The 25,502-nt window shown below is 49.7% G+C and overlaps 1 protein-coding gene across 1 annotated transcript in view; it reads right to left on the minus strand.

Moving 5' to 3' along the window:
• The window catches only part of LOC144728112 (protein RUFY3-like), a 47,068-nt gene extending 25,347 nt beyond the window's left edge, over nt 1-21,721 (minus strand). Inside the window, exons 1-4 of the mRNA XM_078607400.1 lie at nt 21,412-21,721; nt 5,887-6,153; nt 1,821-1,868; nt 987-1,160 (exon numbers count right to left, since the gene is read on the minus strand). Coding sequence (XP_078463526.1) covers nt 987-1,160; nt 1,821-1,868; nt 5,887-6,148 — 484 coding nt within the window. The 5' untranslated portion in view covers nt 6,149-6,153; nt 21,412-21,721. The remainder of the gene's footprint in view (nt 1-986; nt 1,161-1,820; nt 1,869-5,886; nt 6,154-21,411) is intronic.
• Between the last annotated feature and the right edge of the window lie 3,781 nt (nt 21,722-25,502).

Raw genomic sequence — 25,502 nt, forward strand, 5'->3', positions numbered from 1 at the left:
ACGTGGCACACATGCTCAAGACGCACGCACGTGACACTCAAGCGAGTGACTAATTTCTAGCCTCACCCTCTCCCCCCTCCACCACTCCCCCCCCCGCCCCTTCACCTCCCCCGCCCCTCACCCTCTACCCCCTCCACCTCCCCCCCCCCCGCCCCTCACCCTCTCCCCCCTCCACCCCCCCCGCCCCTCACCCTCTCCCCCCTCCACCTCTTCCCCCCCCCGCCCCTCACCCTCTCCCCCCCTCCACCACTCCCCCCCCCGCCCCTCACCCTCTCCCCCCTCCACCTCCCCCCCCCGCCCCTCGCCCTCTCCCCCCTCGCCCTCTCCCCCTCCACCTCTCCCCCCCCGCCCCTCACCCTCTCCCCCCCCGCCCCTCGCCCTCTCCCCCCTCCACCTCCCCCCCCCCGCCCCTCGCCCTCCCCCCCCCCGCCCCTCGCCCTCTCCCCCCTCCACCTCTCCCCCCCCGCCCCTCGCCCTCCCCCCCCCCGCCCCTCGCCCTCCCCCCCCTCCACCTCCCCCCCCGCCCCGCCCTCGCCCTCCCCCCCCCCGCCCTCGCCCTCCCCCCCCTCCACCTCCCCCCCCGCCCCTCGCCCTCTCCCCCCTCCACCTCCCCCCCCGCCCCTCGCCCTCTCCCCCCCCCGCCCCTCACCCTCTCTCCCCTCCACCTCCCCCCCCCGCCCCTCGCCCTCCCCCCCCTCCACCTCCCCCCCCGCCCCTCGCCCTCCCCCCCCCGCCCTCGCCCTCCCCCCCCCTCCACCTCCCCCCCGCCCCTCGCCCTCCCCCCCCCGCCCCTCGCCCTCCCCCCCCCCCCGCCCCTCGCCCTCTCCCCCCTCCACCTCCCCCCCCGCCCCTCGCCCTCCCCCCCCCCCGCCCCCTCACCCTCTCCCCCCCCTCCACCTCCCCCCCCCCCCGCCCCCTCACCCTCTCCCCCTCCACCTCTCCCCCCCGCCCCTCACCCTCTCCCACCTCCCCCCCCCGCCCCTCACCCTTGAGGCCGTGCTTGAGGCAGTGCTCCATGATGACGAAGAACTGCTGCAGGGGCGCGTAGTCCGAGTCGAGGCTGCGGCCCAGGTTGAGCGCCGACTCGATGAGCCCCTTGATGCTCAGCTTGGCCATGTCCATGAGGCTCACGCGCTCCTGGCTCACGGCGTCGCGCGGCTCTGGGACAAGCAGCAGCAGCAGCGGAGGAGGCGGCGCCGCCACCACCACCCGCGTCAACCCCGGTGCTCGCTCACCCCGCTCGCCCGCCCGCTCGCTTGCCCGCTCGCCCGTTCACACGCACACGGGCGCGCTAGTCGCCCCTATGTAACGATAGTGGCGCTGCGTAACGAAAGTCACCCTGAGTAGTCGCCCTGCGTAGCGGTAGCCGCACCTGCGGGTGAGCGAGTGTGAAGGTGCGCGGGGTGAGCAAGGGTGGGCGAGTGTGAGTGAGGGTGAGTGGGGGTGGGTGAGCTAGAGTGGGGGGGGGCAGTGAGCGAGTGTGAACTAGGGTGAGTGGGGGGGGTGAGCTAGGGTGAGCGAGTTTCAGTAAGAGTGAGCAAGGGTGAGTTAGGGTGAGTGGGGGTGGGTGAGCTAGAGTGAGTGGGGGGCAGTGACCGAGGGTGAGTGAGGGTGAGTGGGGGGGGTGAGCTAGGGTGAGCGAGTGTAATAGTGAGCGAGGGTGAGTGGGGGGCGGTGACCGAGGATGAGTGAGGGTGAGTGGGGGGGGGTGAGCGAGGATGAGTGAGGGTGAGTGAGGGTGAGCGAGGGTGAGTGAGGGTGAGCGAGGGTGAGCGAGGGTGAGTGAGGGTGAGTGAGGGTGAGCGGAGGCGGGGCCTCACCGTCACAGTAGCGGTATCGTGATCCCGAAGCATTCGGCTCCTCTGGGTCTGAGGGCACACACATACACACACACAGACATACACACACACAGACACACACACACACAGACACACACACACACACAGACACACACACAGACACACACATACACATACACACACACAGACACACACACACTTACACAGACACACACACAGACACACACACAGACACACACACACAGACACACACACACACAGACAAAGTTCCCCCGTGTAGTCCACACAGATCGTTAGGGAAAGTGCTGTTACCGAGCAGCACCTATGAGGGCCGGCACAGCAGCTGCGATGGGGGGAGTAAGGCCAGCACCACGCGTACCCAGCCGCCCCTGTGCTGTCCCTCTAGTTCAGTCTGTGTGAGTCTGTGGGTCTCTGAGTCTGTGCGTCTCTGTGTGAGTCTTTGGGTCTCTGTGTGAGTCTAAGGGTCTCTGTGTGAGTCTGTGCGACTCTGTGTGAGTCCATCAGGCGCGGTTCGTCCACTAAGGGCGTTGGGGGCTGCCACACCAAGCAGCTGGAGATGAAAAATGATTTTTCTCATGAAAAAATACTTTTCTATACATTTTTTATCCTGTTTAAAAAAAAAAGATTACTTCAACGTGAATTGCCTAATGAAGATAATATTTTAAGTTGGTCGTATTAGAAACCGCTGATTTGTGCCTCTAGGAGGTCTAGGGACGGCTGCGAAGGCGTCCAAGTGAGAGATTTTCCTTCATTCGTTGTGATCAGCTTCTAGCATTTAGCCACGTCATTTGAGAACCATTCAGGGCGGTGAAAAAGGGGCCCGTGGCTGTAATGAGACGTTGTCCCAACGCGAGGTGGCACTGTGCAAAAATAGCAGGTCACAGCCTACACGCTCTGGGATTTTTGCAGTGTCAAAGGATTTGTGTAGTGTGGACTTGAGGGTCGTGGGGATAGCATTTGAGTGTCTTCTTGGTTCTTTCGGTAAAGTCACGTAGAAGGGAAATAATAAAATAATAAAAATAAAACATAATAAAATAATTCTCACGACGTTTCGGCCACAACGCAAGCAGCCGTCCTCAGGTGAAGAACAGGTCTGTCGGAAAGACAGCGTCTGAATGAGCACCACCATGCTTGGCAGCGTATATTTAAGCTGGGTTGGAGGGGGGAGGGGCGCGTTGACAAAGGAATTTGCATATCAAGAGGAATTTAGCATTTGAGTGCTTTGTTGTTTTGTTTTGTATTGTTTATGAATGCCTAATGTTGGTAGATAAGACAGTGATATCACTTTCACGGGAAGGCCAATAGCATGACGAGGTTTGTCTTAATAATAACACCACTCACAACAGCCCCACCTAGTGGCAATGTCACGAGCTGCCACTGGAGTCTATGGGTCTCTGTGCGAGCCTGTGGGTCACTGTGTGAGTCTGTAGGTCACTGTGCGAGTCTGTAGGTCAGTGTGAGTCTGTGGGTCTATGTGCGAGTCTGTAGGTCACTGTGTCAGTCTATGGGTCTATGTGTGGGTCTGTGGGTCTCTGTGTGAGTCTGTGGGTCTCTGTGTAAATCTGTGGGTCTCTGTGTGAGTCTGTGGGTCTCTGTGTGAGTCTGTGGGTCTCTATGTGAGTCTGTAGGTCTCTGTGTGAATCTGTGGGTCTCTGTGTGAGTTTGTAGGTCACTGTGTGAATCTATGGGTCTCTGTGTGAGTCTGTAGGTCACTGTGTGAATCTGTGGGTCTCTGTGCGAGTCTGTAGGTCACTGTGTGAGTCTATGGGTCTCTGTGTGGGTCTGTGGACCTCTGTGTGAGTATGTGGGTCTCTGTGTGAGCCTGTGGGTCTCTGTGCGAGTCTGTAGGTCACTGTGCGAGTCTGTAGGTCACTGTGTGAGTCTATGGGTCTCTGTGTGAGTATATAGGTCTCTGTATGAATCTACGGGTCTCTGTGTGAATCTGTGGGTCTCTGTGTGAGTTTGTAGGTCACTGTGTGAATCTATGGGTCTCTGTGTGAGTCTGTAGGTCACTGTGTGAATCTGTGGGTCTCTGTGCGAGTCTGTAGGTCACTGTGTGAGTCTATGGGTCTCTGTGTGGGTCTGTGGACCTCTGTGTGAGTATGTGGGTCTCTGTGTGAGCCTGTGGGTCTCTGTGTGAATCTGTGGGTCTCTGTGCGAGTCTGTAGGTCACTGTGCGAGTCTGTAGGTCACTGTGTGAGTCTATGGGCCTCTGTGTGGGTCTGTGGGTCTCTGTGTGAGTCTGTGGGTCTCTGTATGAGTCTGTGGGTCTCTGTGTGAGTCTGTGGGTCTCTGTGTGAGTCTGTGGGTCACTGTGTGAGTCTGTGGGTCTCTGTATGAGTCTGTGGGTCACTGTGTCAGTCTATGGGTCTCTGTGTGAGCCTGTGGGTCTCTGTGTGAGCCTGTGGGTCTCTGTGTGAGTATATGGGTCTGTGTGTGAGTCTGTGGGTCTCTGCGGGAGTCTTTGGGTCTCTGTATGAATCTACGGGTCTCTGTGTGAGTCTATGGGTCTCTGTGTGAGTATATAGGTCTCTGTATGAGTCTACGGGTCTCTGTGCGAGTAGTTTATGGGTCTCGTTCAGTAAGCCAATGCTGGTAGATCTGCCAGTCGACCTAGGGGAGGCCCAGGACCGGTTAAAATAATCGCTGCCACTAGTGGTAGTGGTGGTCGTGAGCAGGAATCGAACTCGGGTCTCTCGTTCGTAACGCAGTGCTAACCACTGCGCCACCGCTCCCCACACACACGCGTGGCAGAGCAGGGGAGAGCGGCGAGGAGAGCGGGACAGGAGGAGGAGGAGAGAGAGGGGCATTGCAGTAGCGAGATGTTAACTCCCTCGCCTGGTATGCAGGAGGTCGTGGGTTCGATCACCGACCCTGACGCCTGCTGCTGTATTTATAAAGTTTGGGGTGTCTCCTTCCCCGTGGTGGTCACGTAGATTTTTTTGCGGCTCCTCCCGTTTCCCCCCTCGACGTTTAGAATCAACACCGCGCGTTCAGAGTGTTAGGCTGCAATAATTTTCAACGCGATGACAAGCCACTTCGTTTAGCTACCATTTGTAGTCGGTCGCTTTTTCAAAAGAGCTACGTAGCTTACTGGGCGCTTACCTGATGGAGGTCGCACTCATTACACGCAAAGCGCTTGCCACAAAGGAACCACAGCACCTCGCTCACCGCGCCAAGGAGCATAAACAGAGGTCGCAAACGGGTTTTGATTCCTTACCCGTACCCGGCCGCATCAGGGTCGCAATCGGGTACCCGTACCCTACTCGATACCCGGCTACCCGTACCCGGCCGGGTATCGGGTAGGGTACGGGCACCCGATTGCGACGTCTGGGATGAAGCCATGTTGCAGGCGCGGGTGGGTTGATTCTAGGAACTTGAATTGTGAGAAGAGACAAGACGTTGGGAAATTAGTGACAAACGGTGACTCACCAGTGACTCACGGCCTACCCGTACCCGTACCCGGCCACACCAGGGTCGCAAACGGGTACCCGGATACGGGTAGCCGGGTATCGGGTAGGGTACGGGTATCTGGTACCCGATTGCGACCTCTGAGCATAAACCATCACACAAACTCCGGTCATCCTCGCAGCAGCGGCTTTTGGCTTCTGCGGCATTCTGGAAAGCTCTTCCTTCCGATGTTCAGAAGCCACTGGGGCTGTGCACTTTTAAATGATCATCTACATGGACAAAGGAATTTCTTTAGAACTGCGTTTCTGTGTTTGGTTTGTTGTCCTTCACCCGCACCTGGGATTAGCATCATGGTCGGCTATGTACGGTGCGAAAGAAGTTCAACGCAATTTAGACAGCGCCTTGACCAACGCGCTCGACATAGAATTCAGAGCGGTACATGTGAATGCAGCCGAGCTGAATAAGATAGATGAAAGGAAGGATATACATTCATTAAAAATTGGAGAGGAGATATCGGCGGGGGAGGGGGGAGGGGCTATAGTGGGGGGCAGGGGGGGGGGCGTTGGCGGGCAGCTGGGCAGGTGCCGCCCCCCCCCCCGGAGCGACAGGGAGGGAGGGGGGCAGCGGCCGAGGTCGCTCCACTCCCCTCACCCACCTGGGCCGCCGGCAGTCCCCCCCGTTGCCCCGGTGATGGCCCCCCCAGCGCCGGTGCCCCCGGCCCCCGCGGCGGAGGGGGTCCTGGCGCCGTCGGGCGCCAGCGAGATGTCGTTGAGCTCGCGCAGGCAGAGCCACTCGCCGTCCACCGACACGCGGAAGTTGCACAGGTAGATGGTCTCGCGCGCCGACGCGGCCATCTTGTCCTGCAGCGGCGTGGGCAGCTCGGAGCCGGGGGGCGGGGGAGACGCGCCGCTCGCCATCACGCCTGCCGCACCATCACCACCGTCAACATCGTCATCAACATCAACATGAGCATCGCCATCACGCCTGCCGCACCATCACCGCCATCATCGTCAACATCAACATGAGCATCGTCATCACGCCTGCCGCACCATCACCGCCATCAACATCATCAATATCAACATGAGCATTGCCATCACGCCTGCCGCACCATCACCGCCGTCAACATCGTCATCAACATCATGAGCATCGCCATCACTCCTGCCGCACCATCACCGCCGTCAACATCATCATCATCAACATCAACATGAGCATCGCCATCACGCCTGCCGCACCATCACCGCCGTCAACATCAACATGAGCATCGCATTCACGCCTGCCACACCATCACCGCCGTCAACATCGTCATCATCATCGTCAACATCAACATGAGCATCGCCATCACGCCTGCCGCACCATCACCGCCGTCAACATCATCAACATGAGCATTGCCATCACTCCTGCCGCACCATCACCGCCATCAACATAATCAACATGAGCATTGCCATCACTCCTGCCGCACCATCACCGCCGTCAACATCATCATCATCATCATCAACATGAGCATCGCCATCACGCCTGCCGCACCATCACCGCCGTCAACATCATCAACATCAACATGAGCATCGCCATCACGCCTGCCGCACCATCACCGCCGTCAACATCATCAACATCAACATCGCCATCACGCCTGCCGCACCATCACCGCCATCAACATAATCAACATGAGCATTGCCATCACTCCTGCCGCACCATCACCGCCGTCAACATCATCATCATCATCATCAACATGAGCATCGCCATCACGCCTGCCGCACCATCACCGCCGTCAACATCATCAACATCAACATGAGCATCGCCATCACGCCTGCCGCACCATCACCGCCGTCAACATCATCAACATCAACATCGCCATCACGCCTGCCGCACCATCACCGCCATCAACATAATCAACATGAGCATTGCCATCACTCCTGCCGCACCATCACCGCCGTCAACATCATCAACATCAACATGAGCATCGCCATCACGCCTGCCGCACCATCACCGCCGTCAACATCGTCGCCATCATCATCAACATGAGCATCACCATCACGCTCAGCTGCATCTTCAACGCCATTGACATCGTCACCATCGACGCCATCATCATCATCGTCGTCATCATCAAAATCATCGTCAACATCATCACCATTATCATCTTCAAGACCAGCTTCACCATCACCATCATCGTCAACAACATCATCAACATCAACACCAGCCTCATCATCAACACCATCTTCACCATCACCACCAGCTTCACCATCAACACCAATTTCACCATCAACACCATCAATACCAGCTTCACCATCACCATCACCACCAACTTCACCATCGACACCATCTTCACCATCAACACTATCAACACCATCTTCACCATCAACATCATCTTCACCATCATCTTCACCATCAACACCATCAACATCATCAATACCAGCTTAACCATCAACACCATCAACACCATCAACACCATCTTCACCATCAACATTATCTTCACCATCAACACCATCTTCACCATCAACACCATCAACACCATCAACATCATCAATACCAGCTTCACCATCACCATCACCACCAACTTCACCATCGACACCATCTTCACCATCAATACCATCAATACCATCTTCACCATCAACACCATCTTCACCATCAACATCATCTTCACCATCAACACCATCTTCACCATCAACATCATCTTCACCATCAACACCATCAACATCACCAATACCAGCTTCACCATCACCATCACCACCAGCTTCACCATCAACACCATCTTCACCATCTTCACCATCAACATCATCAACACCATCAACATCATCAATACCAGCTTCACCATCACCATCACCACCAGCTTCACCATCACCACCAGCTTCACCATCAACACCATCTTCACCGTCAACAGCATCAATACCATCAATACCAGCTTCACCTTCACCATCACCATCACCACCAGCTTCACCATCAACACCATCAACACTATCAACATCAGTAACATCATCAACACCATTACATTTATCACCAACAACATCATCGTCATCACCATCGTCACCACCACCATCAACATCATCATCAACATCATCATAAGCACCAAAGACGAAGTTCCCCCGTATAGCCTTAACAGATTGTTGGGGCAAGTGCTGTTAGCCGGCACGGCACACGAGGGGGTGGGAGGCCAGCACCACGCCCGGCCGCTTTAACATCCCCAGTGGCGATGTTTACACACCGCACCAGAAACTCATTTGAAGCTGAGTCGACCTAGGGGAGGCCCAGAAACCGGTTCAGATAATCGTCACTGGTGTCAGTGGTGAGCAGGAATCGAACTCGGGTCGCCGGGTTCGTAAGGCATCGCGCTAACCACTACACTACAGCTCCCCATCACCACGCAGTGATGGTGATGGAGGGAGTGAACGTGATGGTGATGGATGGAGTGAAGCTGAAGTGATGGAATAAAGGTGATGGAGGGAGTGAAGGAAGTGATGGCTGCGAGTGAAGAGGTGATGGAGGTAAGGAGAGAAGGAGGCAGGGGAGGAGTGAAGAGGTGATGGAGGGAGGGGGGTGATTGAGGAAGAGAGTGAAGGAGGTGATGGGAGTGATGGGAGGGAGGGAGTGATGGGGTTAGAAGGGGATGGGAGGGAGTGGAGTGATGGAGGTGAGGGAGGGAATTCGGTTGCGGATCCCAGTCTGGCCTTGATGATGATCGTGGTGGTGGTGATGATCGTGGTGATGATGGTGGTGGTGATGATGATGATGATGATGATCGTGGTGTTGATGATGCTCGTGGTGGTACTAATGATGCTCGTGCCATTAATGATGATCGTGGTGTTGATGATCGTGTTGTTGATGATGGTGACGATGATGCTCGTGTCGTTGATGATGATCGTGGTGATGAGGAACGTGGCGTTGATGATGATCGTGATGATGATCGTGATGATGATAATGATGATCGTGGTGTTGATGACGATAGTGGTGTTGTTAATCGTGGTGGTGGTGTTGATCCTGGTGATGATGGTCGTGGTGTTGATGACAATAGTGGTTATGATGATCGTGTTGATGATGATCGTGGCGTTGATGATGATGATCGTGGTGTTGATGATGATAATGATCGTGGTGTTGTTGATGATGATCGTGGTGGTGATGATGATCGTGGTGTTGATGATGATCGTGGTGTTGATGATGATGATCGTGGCGTTGATGATGATCGTGGCGTTGATGATGATCGTGGCGTTGATGATGATCGTGGTGTTGATGATGATGATCGTGGCGTTGATGATGATCGTGGCGTTGATGATGATCGTGGCGTTGATGATGATCGTGATGTTGATGATGATGATCGTGGTGTTGATGACGATGATCGTGGTGTTGATGATGATCTTGGTGATGATGATCGTGGTGATGATGATCGTGGTGGTGATGATGATCGTGGTGGTGATGGTGATCGTGGTGATGATGATGATCGTGGTAGTGATGATCGTGGTGGTGATGGTGATCGTGGTGATGATGATGATCGTGGTGATGATGATCGTGGTGGTGATGATCGTGGTGGTGATGGTGATCGTGGTGATGATGATGATGATCGTGGTGATGATGATGATCGTGGTGATGATGATCGTGGTGGTGATGGTGATCGTGGTGATGATGATGATGATGATCGTGGTGACGATGATCGTGGTGATGATGATCGTGGTGGTGATGATGATGATCGTGGTGATGATGATCGTGGTGGTGATGATGATCGTGGTGTTGGTGATGATCGTGGTGATGATGGTGGTGGTGATGATGATGATGATGATGATCGTGGTGTTGATGATGCTCGTGGTGGTACTAATGATGCTCGTGCCATTAATGATGATCGTGGTGTTGATGATCGTGTTGTTGATGATGGTGACGATGATGCTCGTGTCGTTGATGATGATCGTGGTGATGAGGAACGTGGCGTTGATGATGATCGTGATGATGATCGTGATGATGATAATGATGATCGTGGTGTTGATGACGATAGTGGTGTTGTTAATCGTGGTGGTGGTGTTGATCCTGGTGATGATGGTCGTGGTGTTGATGACAATAGTGGTTATGATGATCGTGTTGATGATGATCGTGGCGTTGATGATGATGATCGTGGTGTTGATGATGATAATGATCGTGGTGTTGTTGATGATGATCGTGGTGGTGATGATGATCGTGGTGTTGATGATGATCGTGGTGTTGATGATGATGATCGTGGCGTTGATGATGATCGTGGCGTTGATGATGATCGTGGCGTTGATGATGATCGTGGTGTTGATGATGATGATCGTGGCGTTGATGATGATCGTGGCGTTGATGATGATCGTGGCGTTGATGATGATCGTGGTGTTGATGATGATGATCGTGGTGTTGATGATGATCGTGGTGTTGATGATGATCTTGGTGATGATGATCGTGGTGATGATGATCGTGGTGGTGATGATGATGATCGTGGTGGTGATGGTGATCGTGGTGATGATGATGATCGTGGTGGTGATGATCGTGGTGGTGATGGTGATCGTGGTGATGATGATGATCGTGGTGATGATGATCGTGGTGGTGATGATCGTGGTGGTGATGGTGATCGTGGTGATGATGATGATGATCGTGGTGATGATGATGATCGTGGTGATGATGATCGTGGTGGTGATGGTGATCGTGGTGATGATGATGATGATCGTGGTGACGATGATCGTGGTGATGATGATCGTGGTGGTGATGATGATCGTGGTGGTGATGATGATGATCGTGGTGATGATGATCGTGGTGGTGATGGTGATCGTGGTGATGGTGATCGTGGTGTTGATGATGGTGATCGTGGTGGTGATCGTGGTGGTGATCGTGGTGTTGATGATGGTGATCGTGGTGGTGATGATGATCGTGGTGTTGATGATGATCGTGGTGATGATGATGATCGTGGTGATGATGATGATGATCGTGGTGTTGATGATGATGATCGTGGTGATGATGATGATGATGATCGTGGTGATGATGATGATGATCATGGTGTTGATGATGATGATCGTGGTGTTGATGATGATGATCGTGGTGTTGATGATGATGATCGTGGTGATGATGATGATGATCGTGGTGTTGATGATGATGATCGTGGTGTTGATGATGATGATCGTGGTGTTGATGATGGTGATCGTGGTGGTGATGATGATGATCGTGGTGTTGATGATGGTGATCGTGGTGGTGATGATGGTGATCGTGGTGTTGATGATGGTGATCGTGGTGGTGATGATGGTGATCGTGGTGGTGATGATGGTGATCGTGGTGTTGTTGATGATGATCGTGGTGTTGATGATGGTGATCGTGGTGTTGATGATGGTGATCGTGGTGATGATGATGGTGATCGTGGTGATGATGATGATCGTGGTGACGATGATCGTGGTGGTGATGGTGATGGTGATCGTGGTGTTGATGATCGTGGTGATGATGATCCTGGTGATGATGATGATCGTGTTGGTGATGATCGTGGTGGTGATGATGATGATCGTGGTGATGATGATGATCGTGGTGATGATGATGATCGTGGTGATGATGATCGTGGTGATGATGATGCTCGTGTTGGTGATGATCGTGGTGTTGATGATGATGATCGTGGTGTTGATGATGATGATCGTGGTGTTGATGATGATGATCGTGGTGATGATGATGATGATCGTGGTGTTGATGATGATGATCGTGGTGATGATGATGATGATCGTGGTGTTGATGATGATGATCGTGGTGATGATGATGATGATCGTGGTGTTGATGATAATGATCGTGGTGTTGGTGATGATCGTGGTGTTGATGATGATGATCGTGGTGTTGATGATGATGATCGTGGTGATGATGATGATGATCGTGGTGTTGATGATGATGATCGTGGTGTTGATGATCGTGTTGTTGATGATGGTGACGATGATGCTCGTGTCGTTGATGATGATCGTGGTGATGAGGAACGTGGCGTTGATGATGATCGTGATGATGATCGTGATGATGATAATGATGATCGTGGTGTTGATGACGATACTGGTGTTGTTAATCGTGGTGGTGGTGTTGATCCTGGTGATGATGGTCGTGGTGTTGATGACAATAGTGGTTATGATGATCGTGTTGATGATGATCGTGGCGTTGATGATGATGATCGTGGTGTTGATGATGATAATGATCGTGGTGTTGTTGATGATGATCGTGGTGGTGATGATGATCGTGGTGTTGATGATGATCGTGGTGTTGATGATGATGATCGTGGCGTTGATGATGATCGTGGCGTTGATGATGATCGTGGCGTTGATGATGATCGTGGTGTTGATGATGATGATCGTGGCGTTGATGATGATCGTGGCGTTGATGATGATCGTGGCGTTGATGATGATCGTGGTGTTGATGATGATCGTGGTGTTGATGATGATGATCGTGGTGTTGATGATGATCGTGGTGTTGATGATGATCTTGGTGATGATGATCGTGGTGATGATGATCGTGGTGGTGATGATGATGATAGTGGTGGTGATGGTGATCGTGGTGATGATGATGATCGTGGTGGTGATGATCGTGGTGGTGATGGTGATCGTGGTGATGATGATGATCGTGGTGATGATGATCGTGGTGGTGATGATCGTGGTGGTGATGGTGATCGTGGTGATGATGATGATGATCGTGGTGATGATGATGATCGTGGTGATGATGATCGTGGTGGTGATGGTGATCGTGGTGATGATGATGATGATCGTGGTGACGATGATCGTGGTGATGATGATCGTGGTGGTGATGATGATGATCGTGGTGATGATGATCGTGGTGGTGATGGTGATCGTGGTGATGGTGATCGTGGTGTTGATGATGGTGATCGTGGTGGTGATCGTGGTGGTGATCGTGGTGTTGATGATGGTGATCGTGGTGATGATGATCGTGGTGTTGATGATGATCGTGGTGATGATGATGATCGTGGTGATGATGATGATCGTGGTGTTGATGATGATGATCGTGGTGATGATGATGATGATGATCGTGGTGATGATGATGATGATCATGGTGTTGATGATGATGATCGTGGTGTTGATGATGATGATCGTGGTGTTGATGATGATGATCGTGGTGATGATGATGATCGTGGTGTTGATGATGATGATCGTGGTGTTGATGATGATGATCGTGGTGTTGATGATGGTGATCGTGGTGGTGATGATGATGATCGTGGTGTTGATGATGGTGATCGTGGTGGTGATGATGGTGATCGTGGTGTTGATGATGGTGATCGTGGTGGTGATGATGGTGATCGTGGTGGTGATGATGGTGATCGTGGTGTTGTTGATGATGATCGTGGTGTTGATGATGGTGATCGTGGTGTTGATGATGGTGATCGTGGTGATGATGATGGTGATCGTGGTGATGATGATGATCGTGGTGACGATGATCGTGGTGGTGATGGTGATGGTGATCGTGGTGTTGATGATCGTGGTGGTGATGATCGTGGTGATGATGATGCTCGTGTTGGTGATGATCGTGGTGTTGATGATGATGATCGTGGTGATGATGATGATCGTGGTGTTGATGATGATGATCGTGGTGATGATGATGATGATCGTGGTGTTGATGATGATGATCGTGGTGATGATGATGATGATCGTGGTGTTGATGATGATGATCGTGGTGTTGATGATGATGATCGTGGTGTTGATGATGATGATCGTGGTGATGATGATGATGATCGTGGTGTTGATGATGATGATCGTGGTGTTGGTGATGATCGTGGTGTTGATGATGATGATCGTGGTGTTGATGATGATGATCGTGGTGATGATGATGATAGTGGTGTTGATGATGATGATCGTGGTGTTGATGATGATGATCGTGGTGATGATGATGATCGTGATGTTGATGATGATGATCGTGGTGTTGATGATGATGATCGTGGTGATGATGATGATTATCGTGGTGTTGATGATGATCGTGGTGTTGATGATGATGATCGTGGTGTTGATGATGATGATCGTGGTGTTGATGATGGTGATCGTGGTGGTGATGATGATCGTGGTGTTGATGATGGTGATCGTGGTGGTGATGATGATGAAGATCGTGGTGATGATGATGATGATCGTGGTGTTGATGATGATGATCGTGGTGTTGATGATGATGATCGTGGTGTTGATGATGATGATCGTGGTGTTGATGATGATGATCGTGGTGTTGATGATGGTGATCGTGGTGTTGATGATGGTGATCGTGGTGATGATGATGATGATCGTGGTGTTGATGATGATGATCGTGGTGTTGATGATGGTGATCGTGGTGTTGATGATGATGATCGTGGTGTTGATGATGGTGATCGTGGTGTTGATGATGATGATCGTGGTGTTGATGATGATGATCGTGGTGTTGATGATGATGATCGTGGTCTTGATGATGATGATCGTGGTGTTTATGATGGTGATCGTGGTGTTGATGATGATGATCATGGTGTTGATGATGATGATCGTGGTGTTGATGATGATGATCGTGGTGTTGATGATGATGATGATGATCGTGGTGATGATGATGATGATCGTGGTGTTGATGATGATGATCGTGGTGTTGATGATGGTGATCGTGGTGTTGATGATGATGATCGTCGTGTTGATGATGATGATCGTGGTGTTGATGATGATGATCGTGGTGTTGATGATGGTGATCGTGGTGTTGATGATGATGATCGTGGTGTTGATGATGGTGATCGTGGTGATGATGATGATGATTGTGGTGTTGATGATGGTGATCGTGGTGGTGATGATGATGGTCGTGGTGATGATGATGATGATCGTGGTGTTGATGATGACCGTGGTGTTGATGATGGTGATCGTGGTGGTGATGATGATGATGATCGTGGTGTTGATGATGGTGATCGTGGTGGTGATGATGATGATCGTGGTGTTGATGATGGTGATCGTGGTGTTGATGATGGTGATCGTGGTGTTGATGATGGTGATCGTGGTGATGATGATGGTGATCGTGGTGTTGATGGTGATCGTGGTGTTGATGATGGTGATCGTGGTGATGATGGTGATCGTGGTGTTGATGATGGTGATCGTGGTGTTGATGATGGTGATCGTGGTGTTGATGGTGATCGTGGTGTTGATGATGGTGATCGTGGTGTTGATGATGGTGATCGTGGTGTTGATGGTGATCGTGGTGTTGATGATGGTGATCGTGGTGTTGATGATGGTGATCGTGGTGTTGATGGTGATCGTGGTGGTGATGATGGTGATCGTGGTGTTGATGATGGTGATCGTGGTGTTGATGGTGATCGTGGTGGTGATGATGGTGATCGTGGTGTTGATGATGATGATCGTGGTGTTGATGATGATGATCGTGGTGTTGATGATGATGATCGTGGTGTTGATGATGATGATCGTGGTGATGATGATGATGATGATCGTGGTGTTGATGATGATGATCGTGGTGTTGATGATGGTGATCGTGGTGTTGATGATGATGATCGTGGTGTTGATGATGATGATGATCGTGGTGTTGATGATGATGATCGTGGTGTTGATGATGGTGATCGTGGTGTTGATGATGATGATCGTGGTGTTGATGATGGTGATCGTGGTGATGATGATGATGATGATGATTGTGGTGTTGATGATGGTGATCGTGGTGGTGATGATGATGATCGTGGTGATGATGATGATGATCGTGGTGTTGATGATGACCGTGGTGTTGATGGTGATCGTGGTGGTGATGATGATGATCGTGGTGTTGATGATGGTGATCGTGGTGGTGATGATGATGATCGTGGTGTTGATGATGGTGATCGTGGTGTTGATGATGGTGATCGTGGTGATGATGATGGTGATCGTGGTGTTGATGGTGATCGTGGTGTTGATGATGGTGATCGTGGTGATGATGGTGATCGTGGTGTTGATGATGGTGATCGTGGTGTTGATGATGGTGATCGTGGTGTTGATGGTGATCGTGGTGTTGATGATGGTGATCGTGGTGTTGATGATGGTGATCGTGGTGTTGATGGTGATCGTGGTGTTGATGATGGTGATCGTGGTGTTGATGATGATGATCGTCGTGTTGATGATGATGATCGTGGTGTTGATGATGATGATCGTGGTGTTGATGATGGTGATCGTGGTGTTGATGATGATGATCGTGGTGTTGATGATGGTGATCGTGGTGATGATGATGATGATTGTGGTGTTGATGATGGTGATCGTGGTGGTGATGATGATGGTCGTGGTGATGATGATGATGATGATCGTGGTGTTGATGATGACCGTGGTGTTGATGATGGTGATCGTGGTGGTGATGATGATGATGATCGTGGTGTTGATGATGGTGATCGTGGTGGTGATGATGATGATCGTGGTGTTGATGATGGTGATCGTGGTGTTGATGATGGTGATCGTGGTGTTGATGATGGTGATCGTGGTGATGATGATGGTGATCGTGGTGTTGATGGTGATCGTGGTGTTGATGATGGTGATCGTGGTGATGATGGTGATCGTGGTGTTGATGATGGTGATCGTGGTGTTGATGATGGTGATCGTGGTGTTGATGGTGATCGTGGTGTTGATGATGGTGATCGTGGTGTTGATGATGGTGATCGTGGTGTTGATGGTGATCGTGGTGTTGATGATGGTGATCGTGGTGTTGATGATGGTGATCGTGGTGTTGATGGTGATCGTGGTGGTGATGATGGTGATCGTGGTGTTGATGATGGTGATCGTGGTGTTGATGGTGATCGTGGTGGTGATGATGGTGATCGTGGTGTTGATGATGATGATCGTGGTGTTGATGATGATGATCGTGGTGTTGATGATGATGATCGTGGTGTTGATGATGATGATCGTGGTGATGATGATGATGATGATCGTGGTGTTGATGATGATGATCGTGGTGTTGATGATGGTGATCGTGGTGTTGATGATGATGATCGTGGTGTTGATGATGATGATGATCGTGGTGTTGATGATGATGATCGTGGTGTTGATGATGGTGATCGTGGTGTTGATGATGATGATCGTGGTGTTGATGATGGTGATCGTGGTGATGATGATGATGATGATTGTGGTGTTGATGATGGTGATCGTGGTGGTGATGATGATGATCGTGGTGATGATGATGATGATCGTGGTGTTGATGATGACCGTGGTGTTGATGGTGATCGTGGTGGTGATGATGATGATCGTGGTGTTGATGATGGTGATCGTGGTGGTGATGATGATGATCGTGGTGTTGATGATGGTGATCGTGGTGTTGATGATGGTGATCGTGGTGATGATGATGGTGATCGTGGTGTTGATGGTGATCGTGGTGTTGATGATGGTGATCGTGGTGATGATGGTGATCGTGGTGTTGATGATGGTGATTGTGGTGTTGATGATGGTGATCGTGGTGTTGATGGTGATCGTGGTGTTGATGATGGTGATCGTGGTGTTGATGATGGTGATCGTGGTGTTGATGGTGATCGTGGTGTTGATGATGGTGATCGTGGTGTTGATGATGGTGATCGTGGTGTTGATGGTGATCGTGGTGTTGATGGTGATCGTGGTGGTGATGATGGTGATTGTGGTGTTGATGATGGTGATCGTGGTGTTGATGGTGATCGTGGTGGTGATGATGGTGATCGTGGTGGTGATGGTGATCGTGGTGTTGATGATGGTGATCGTGGTGTTGATGGTGATCGTGGTGGTGATGATGGTGATCGTGGTGTTGATGGTGATCGTGGTGGTGATGATGGTGATCGTGGTGATGATGGTGATCGTGGTGTTGATGATGGTGATCGTGGTGTTGATGATGGTGATCGTGGTGTTGATGGTGATCGTGGTGTTGATGATGGTGATCGTGGTGTTGATGATGGTGATCGTGGTGTTGATGGTGATCGTGGTGGTGATGATGGTGATCGTGGTGTTGATGATGGTGATCGTGGTGTTGATGGTGATCGTGGTGGTGATGATGGTGATCGTGGTGGTGATGGTGATCGTGGTGGTGATGATGGTGATCGTGGTGGTGATGGTGATCGTGGTGTTGATGATGGTGATCGTGATGGTGATGATGGTGATCGTGATGGTGATGATGGTGATCGTGGTGTTGATGATGGTGATCGTGGTGGTGATGATGGTGATCGTGGTGTTGATGGTGATCGTGGTGGTGATGATGGTGATCGTGGTGATGATGGTGATCGTGGTGTTGATGATGGTGATCGTGGTGTTGATGATGGTGATCGTGGTGTTGATGGTGATCGTGGTGTTGATGATGGTGATCGTGGTGTTGATGATGGTGATCGTGGTGTTGATGGTGATCGTGGTGATGATGATGGTGATCGTGGTGTTGATGATGGTGATCGTGGTGTTGATGATGGTGATCGTGGTGTTGATGGTGATCGTGGTGGTGATGATGGTGATCGTGGTGTTGATGATGGTGATCGTGGTGTTGATGGTGATCGTGGTGGTGATGATGGTGATCGTGGTGGTGATGGTGATCGTGGTGTTGATGATGGTGATCGTGGTGGTGATGGTGATCGTGGTGTTGATGATGGTGATCGTGGTGTTGATGGTGATCGTGGTGGTGATGATGGTGATCGTGGTGTTGATGGTGATCGTGGTGGTGATGATGGTGATCGTGGTGATGATGGTGATCGTGGTGGTGATGATGGTGATCGTGGTGATGATGGTGATCGTGGTGTTGATGATGGTGATCGTGGTGTTGATGATGGTGATCGTGGTGTTGATGGTGATCGTGGTGTTGATGATGGTGATCGTGGTGTTGATGATGGTGATCGTGGTGTTGATGGTGATCGTGGTGGTGATGATGGTGATCGTGGTGTTGATGATGGTGATCGTGGTGTTGATGGTGATCGTGGTGGTGATGATGGTGATCGTGGTGGTGATGGTGATCGTGGTGTTGATGATGGTGATCGTGGTGGTGATGATGGTGATCGTGATGGTGATGATGGTGATCGTGGTGTTGATGATGGTGATCGTGGTGGTGATGATGGTGATCGTGGTGTTGATGATGGTGATCGTGGTGTTGATGGTGATCGTGGTGGTGATGATGGTGATCGTGGTGTTGACGATGGTGATCGTGGTGTTGATGATGGTGATCGTGGTGGTGATGATGGTGATCGTGGTGTTGATGATGGTGATCGTGGTGGTGATGATCGTGATCGTGGTGGTGATGATGGTGATCGTGGTGTTGATGATGGTGATCGTGGTGGTGATGATGGTGATCGTGGTGTTGATGATGGTGATCGTGGTGTTGATGGTGATCGTGGTGTTGATGATGGTGATCGTGGTGGTGATGATGATCGTGGTGTTGATGATGGTGATCGTGGTGGTGATGATGGTGATCGTGGTGTTGATGATGGTGATCGTGGTGGTGATGATGATCGTGGTGTTGATGATGGTGATCGTGGTGGTGATGATGGTGATCGTGGTGTTGATGATGGTGATCGTGGTGGTGATGATGATCGTGGTGATGAGGTCGAACCTATCCCGAATGCAAACAAAACGATGTGACGACAGCGATGGCGCCGATTATGCTGATGCTGTAATGATCAATTATTTGATGATACAGTAAATATGTATTGATGATGCGGATGCCCGTGCTGGTGTTGACTCAGTTGATGCTGCTGCTGATGCAATTCTAGATGATGACGATGCTGCTGCTGCTGCTGATCATACATGGTAATACATATACGGTGATGATTTTACATCACGATGATATTGGTGATTGTGCTCAAAAGGTGCTGCTAATGAATCAGCAATATTAACATCAGCAACAACACCCCCATCATCAGCAGCAGCAACATACACATCGTCATGATCAATCAACATCATCATCAGCAGCAGCAGCAGCAAGAACATACACATCGGCGGTGCTGATAACATTATTTACGTGTTGCCATTGCTGATAAAGCTGATGATAGTATTTATAATGACGCCACAGCTGCTGATGATGATAATGTATCTCCGGCTGTTGTCATTTATTGATGCTACTGCTGTTAATTCTTCAGCTGATGACGCTGCTATTGCTGATGACGCTGTTAGAGGTAATGATGTTGCTGATCATATTGCTGATGATGCTACAGCTGCTGGCAATTATATTGCTGCTGCTGATGATAATAATGATGTTATTGTTGCTGATGATGATGTTATTATAGGTAATGGTACCGCTGATGCTAGTATCCTTTGTTATTGCTGCTGCTACTGCTGCCATTACCGATGATGATGGTGATGCTGCTGATGATGCGGCTGATGATGCGGCCGATGATATTGTTATTCGATGCTGCTGATGTTTCTAATCCTTTTGTTTAAATGCTGCTATGCGTATGATGATGATGCTGCTGTTAATGGTGGTGATATACGCTGTTATTGTAATGCGACGTTATGATGTTGATGAGGATGATGTTGCTGATGATGATGTTGATGATGATGTTGCTGATGATGATGTTGCGACTGATGAGGATGATGTTGCTGATGATGTTGCTGAGGAGGATGTTGCTGATGTTGTTGCTGAGGAGGATGTTGCTGATGATGATGTTGCGACTGATGAGGATGATGTTGCTGATGATGTTGCTGATGATGTTGCGGCTGATGATGATGTTGCTGATGATGATGTTGCTGAGAAGGATGTTGCTGCTGATGTTGCTGATGATGATGTTGCTGATGATGCTGATGTTGATGATGATGTTGCTAATGATGTTGCTGGGGATGTTGCTGATGATGTTGCTGAGGAAGATGTTGCTGATGATGATGTTGATGATGTTGCTGATGATGTTGCTGATGATGATGATGTTTCTGATGGTGATGTTGCTGATGATGTTGATGAGGATGACGTTGCTGCTGATGATGTTGCTGATGGTGATGTTGCTGATGATGTTGCTGAGGATGATGTTGATGATGTTGCTGATGATGATGTTGTTGATGATGTTGCTGATGATGATGTTGCTGATGGTGATGTTGCTGATGGTGATGTTGATGAGGATGATGTTGCTGATGATGTTGCTGATGATGTTGATGAGGATGATGTTGCTGATGGTGATGTTGCTGATGATGTTGCTGAGGATGATGTTGATGATGATGTTGATGATGTTGATGATGCTGATGATGATGTTGATTATTATGATGTTGCCGATGTTGCTGATGACGATGTTGCTGATGACGATGTTGCTGATGACGATGTTGCTGATGACGATGTTGCTGATAATGATGTTGCTTACTCTCGCTCGTATTCGGGCAGTCTCCGCTCCCAGCACGACCCACCGCCCCTCCTCAGTCGCCCGGAGATTATCAACCAATTTCACAACGACGACAACAACAACAATCTAATTGTTGGCGATGCGCACTCCTTCTGCAATACGAATATTATTGTGATAATTATTTTTTGACGATGGTACGGTTTGTTTAAATATCGACTGTTATAATAGCAACGAGTGCAATGCGATTGTTAATATTCTCGCTCTCTGTCTCTGTGTGTGTGTGGCCTCAGCTGTCTCTCTCCCTCCGCAGTGGGCGTGGTCCCAGCTTCCGGCCACGCCCTACCCCCCGCCCAGGCTGCAACCTCCCCCTCCCACCCCCCTGGACCCCCCCCCACCCCTATTGTTCTCGAGTCTGATCACGTGACGCCACCACGTGCGCCACGCGGTCTATCCAAACTCGACGCCCAACGGTAAAGCAAATATTCTTAGGTTTTTTCGGTAAAGTCACGTAGGTAAAAAATTAAAATTAATCAAAGTAAAATAATAAAAATAAAATAAAAAATTAAAATTAATCAAAGTAAAATAATAAAAATAAAATAAAAAATTAAAATTACGACGTTTCGGAGGCAACACAAGCTTCCGTCTTCAGGTGGAACCGTCACAGCACGATAGCTGTATCAAGTGATTTTACCGAAAAAAACCTAAGAATATGAATCCTTGCAGTCACGAAAGCTTCAAATCTAGAAGTAAAGCAAATATCCATATTAGAGTTTTTTTTTAGGGGTTAGATCACGTAAATATATAAATGTGTCGTTAGAGCCGCCACCACCCGACACAGACAATTAGTAAGGTTTGTTACGTAAACAAAACATGCCAATTCGTTACTCTGCTGCAGGGTTTTGGTAGTACATGTTGTTTATGTCGTTTATTGTGAAAATTGGTTTCACCTGAGGACGGCTGCTTGCGTTGTGGCCGAAAAGTCGTGAGAATTATTTTATTATGTTTTATTTTTATTATTTTATTACTTCCCTTCTACGTGACTTTTACCGAAAGAACCAAGAAGATGAATTCCATCATTGTTCCTATGATCACTGTTTCATTGCTTTCATGGCTTTATTTTGGTGATTTCGAAAAGTGTTTTGGTTTGCCATGTTTGTTTGTTGTAGTACGGAGTTAGACTGATGGCCTTAATCTAAGTTGCCTTGTGGTTGTTGTTGTTTGACTTCCATCCCACTGGGATTTGTGCACACAGCGTTGGTGTACGGTGCTTTTTCTGCAATATTTTGCTGTCTTTTCTTGGATTTTCTGTTTGTACATAGTCACATAGTCACTTTAAGATGTTTTCTTGTTCGTGTTTTTGTTTTTTGTTTGTTGCGGTTGCACCCGATTCAAGAGCCGAATGGCTCACAGGACTATACCTAATACATGAAACTTGAACAGCACACTGGTGTGTTGGAGAGTAAACCCACAGCATTTACAATTCGAGTCCGAGGTTTCGCCAGTAACTACAACCAGCATCATCAGGAGACAGCTTGATGGTGCTAGGTGTAATTGGTCGCGAAAGCCTACGAGTAAAAAAAAATATATTACAAGTCTTTAATATTCTTGGTTCTTTCGGTAAAGTCACGTAGAAGGGAAAGAAAAAAAGAAAAAAAAGAAAGCAATACAATTCTCACGACGTTTTCTTTTTCTTATTTTATTATTTCCCGTCTACGCGACTTTACCGAAAGAACCAAGAATATGAATCCCTGCAGTCACTAAAGCTTTAAATCGAAATAAAAATTACAATAATTTTGTTTGCTTACGGTGGGAAGATTCCACATTATCATGACAGGGTCAGGTTCATCTACACCCCAACCAGCCCTGGAGCATGGCCTTGCACTGTGTCAATGCTTACATTTCGAAGGGTGAATTTGTGACATAACATTCATTTACGTTCATGCAGAATTATTGATTTCTCATCACACAGTTGTTTTTTTGTTCTGATTTATTTTTAGCTATAGCTGTACTACCCGGCTTCGCCCGGGACTTGGATCCACCACATCCGGCCGCCTTTGTCTCCCCAGTGGCGATGTTCACACACCACACCAGTTACTCGTTTGAGGCTGAGTCGACTTAGGGGAGGCCCAGGAGCGGTTGAAATAATCGTCACCGGTAGTGGCCGTGAACGGGAATCGAACTCAGGTCGCCGGGTTCGTAGCGCAGCGCGCTAACCACGACACTACAATGCGTTACGCTTCCACGTGCGCGGGTCACGTGACAGATGTGACGTCACAGCTCACTGGCCGTGCAAAAACATTATGCATTATTGAGCTCCCTCCCCCCCCAAAAAGTGTATTTTTATAATGTTTGCATGGTGTACAGTCTGGAAAGTACCCACATGGCAAATTTCCAGTTTGTTGCATGTCGGGAAGTACGCTAAACATTTTGAACAGACACACATAATCACAACTTTGACTTTTATATATATGGAGATTAATTCTCGCACCTCCGATTAGCACGGTTGGCTACGTACGGTGCGAAAGAAGGTCAACGTACATACGTACGTACTTTGTTTTATGTTTTATTGTTTTTTGTCATTTTGGTGACCCAGAGTCACTTTTGCGAAAGAGACTCCTCTATCCTGGTCTCTCCAAGCTCTCATCTGCAGGTCACATAGAATCAACTCGATAGTTCAGTTTTAAAGTGCGATTTTATTGAGGGACTGTGTGTTGTCTTGGTGTGGTCTGGGACTGGTTTTTTGCCGTTGTTTTACTGGCTTTTTCAAGCGTGGAAATTGATGTACTAATACAAATTGAACCTATTTTTTATACTGGTAGGAACCACCTGGTTCCACCAGCCCACAGGGGATTATTGTGTCCGTCCGTCCGTCGTGAATCCAACAATGGGAGGGGTGGGGCTGGGTGGAGAGGGGAGGGTGGGGAGAGGCTGGGTGGGGAGGATGGGGAGGGGCTGGGTGGGGAGGGGAGGGTGGGGAGGGGCTGGGTGGGGAGGGTGGGGAGGGGCTGGGTGGGGAGGGTGGGGAGGGGCTGGGTGGGGAGGGGCTGGGTGGGGAGGGTGGGGCTGGGTGGGGGGTGGGAGGGGTGGGAAGGGGCTGGGTGGGGAGGGGCTGGTCACCCCTTGGTGCCCTTATAAAACTCAACCTTTAACCTACTCACGCCGGCTTGTGCCCGCCCTCACAGTCGGGCATATTTGCGGAATACACCACGCCGCCGTTGACCCTGGCCATTGACCGAGCAACCCAACGTTCCTACCAGCTCCCTCCGCAAGACAATGTGTTAACGTGCGATTTTATTGAGGGACTGTGTGTTGTCTTGGTGTGGTCTGGGACTGTTTTTTTTGCTGTTGTTTTACTGCCTTTTTTAAGCGTGGAAATTGATGTACTAATGCAAATTGAACCAATTTTTTTTTATTTAAGAGGCGCCATGGTGGTGTGATGTTAAATTCATCGACTGGTATGCAGGAGGTCGTGGGTTCGATCCCAACACTGGAGTTTGCATGTTCTCCCTGTGGTCCCGTGGATTTTTTTTTCATCCGGGTCCTCCGATTTTTCCCCCTAGATTTAGAAACGTGCGTTTGGATGACAATATTGAGATGATTTGACTGCTATAAATGTGTACATACGCCATGTCGTTGAGCTATCATTTGTGGCCAGGTCACTTCTGAAAAAGCTCAAATACTCCGTGGCCTTTACCTGATTAAACAAAATAGTAAGATTTTATTTGTTTACCTTTCCGACACTTGTATCGTTTGTTCTCACATTCTGACCCACCCCTACTGGAGATCTGTGAAAAATGAGCTTCATAGCTAATCGGATTCCTCCTGCTGTCGAAATAAAGACTTTGATTCTGAACGTGAACCCTTGAAGGGACTTAAAAGGAAAATAACGTGTAATAGGTGGTAACGTTTCGGGAAATGGTCCTTCATGCTCTTTGGTTTTTTCGGTAAAGTCACGGATGTGAAAACAAAATAAATAAAACAACTAAATTAAATCACTGTGATTTAATTTAGTTGTTTTATTTTTATTTTGTTTTCACCTACGTGACTTTAGCGAAAAAAACAGTCACGAAAACTTCAAATCTAGAAATCTTCAGCTGCAGTTCACTGAATAT

This window comes from Lampetra planeri, chromosome 27, assembly GCF_965212315.1.
Source record: "Lampetra planeri chromosome 27, kcLamPlan1.2.h2, whole genome shotgun sequence".
NCBI classification, from domain to species: Eukaryota; Metazoa; Chordata; class Hyperoartia; order Petromyzontiformes; family Petromyzontidae; genus Lampetra; species Lampetra planeri.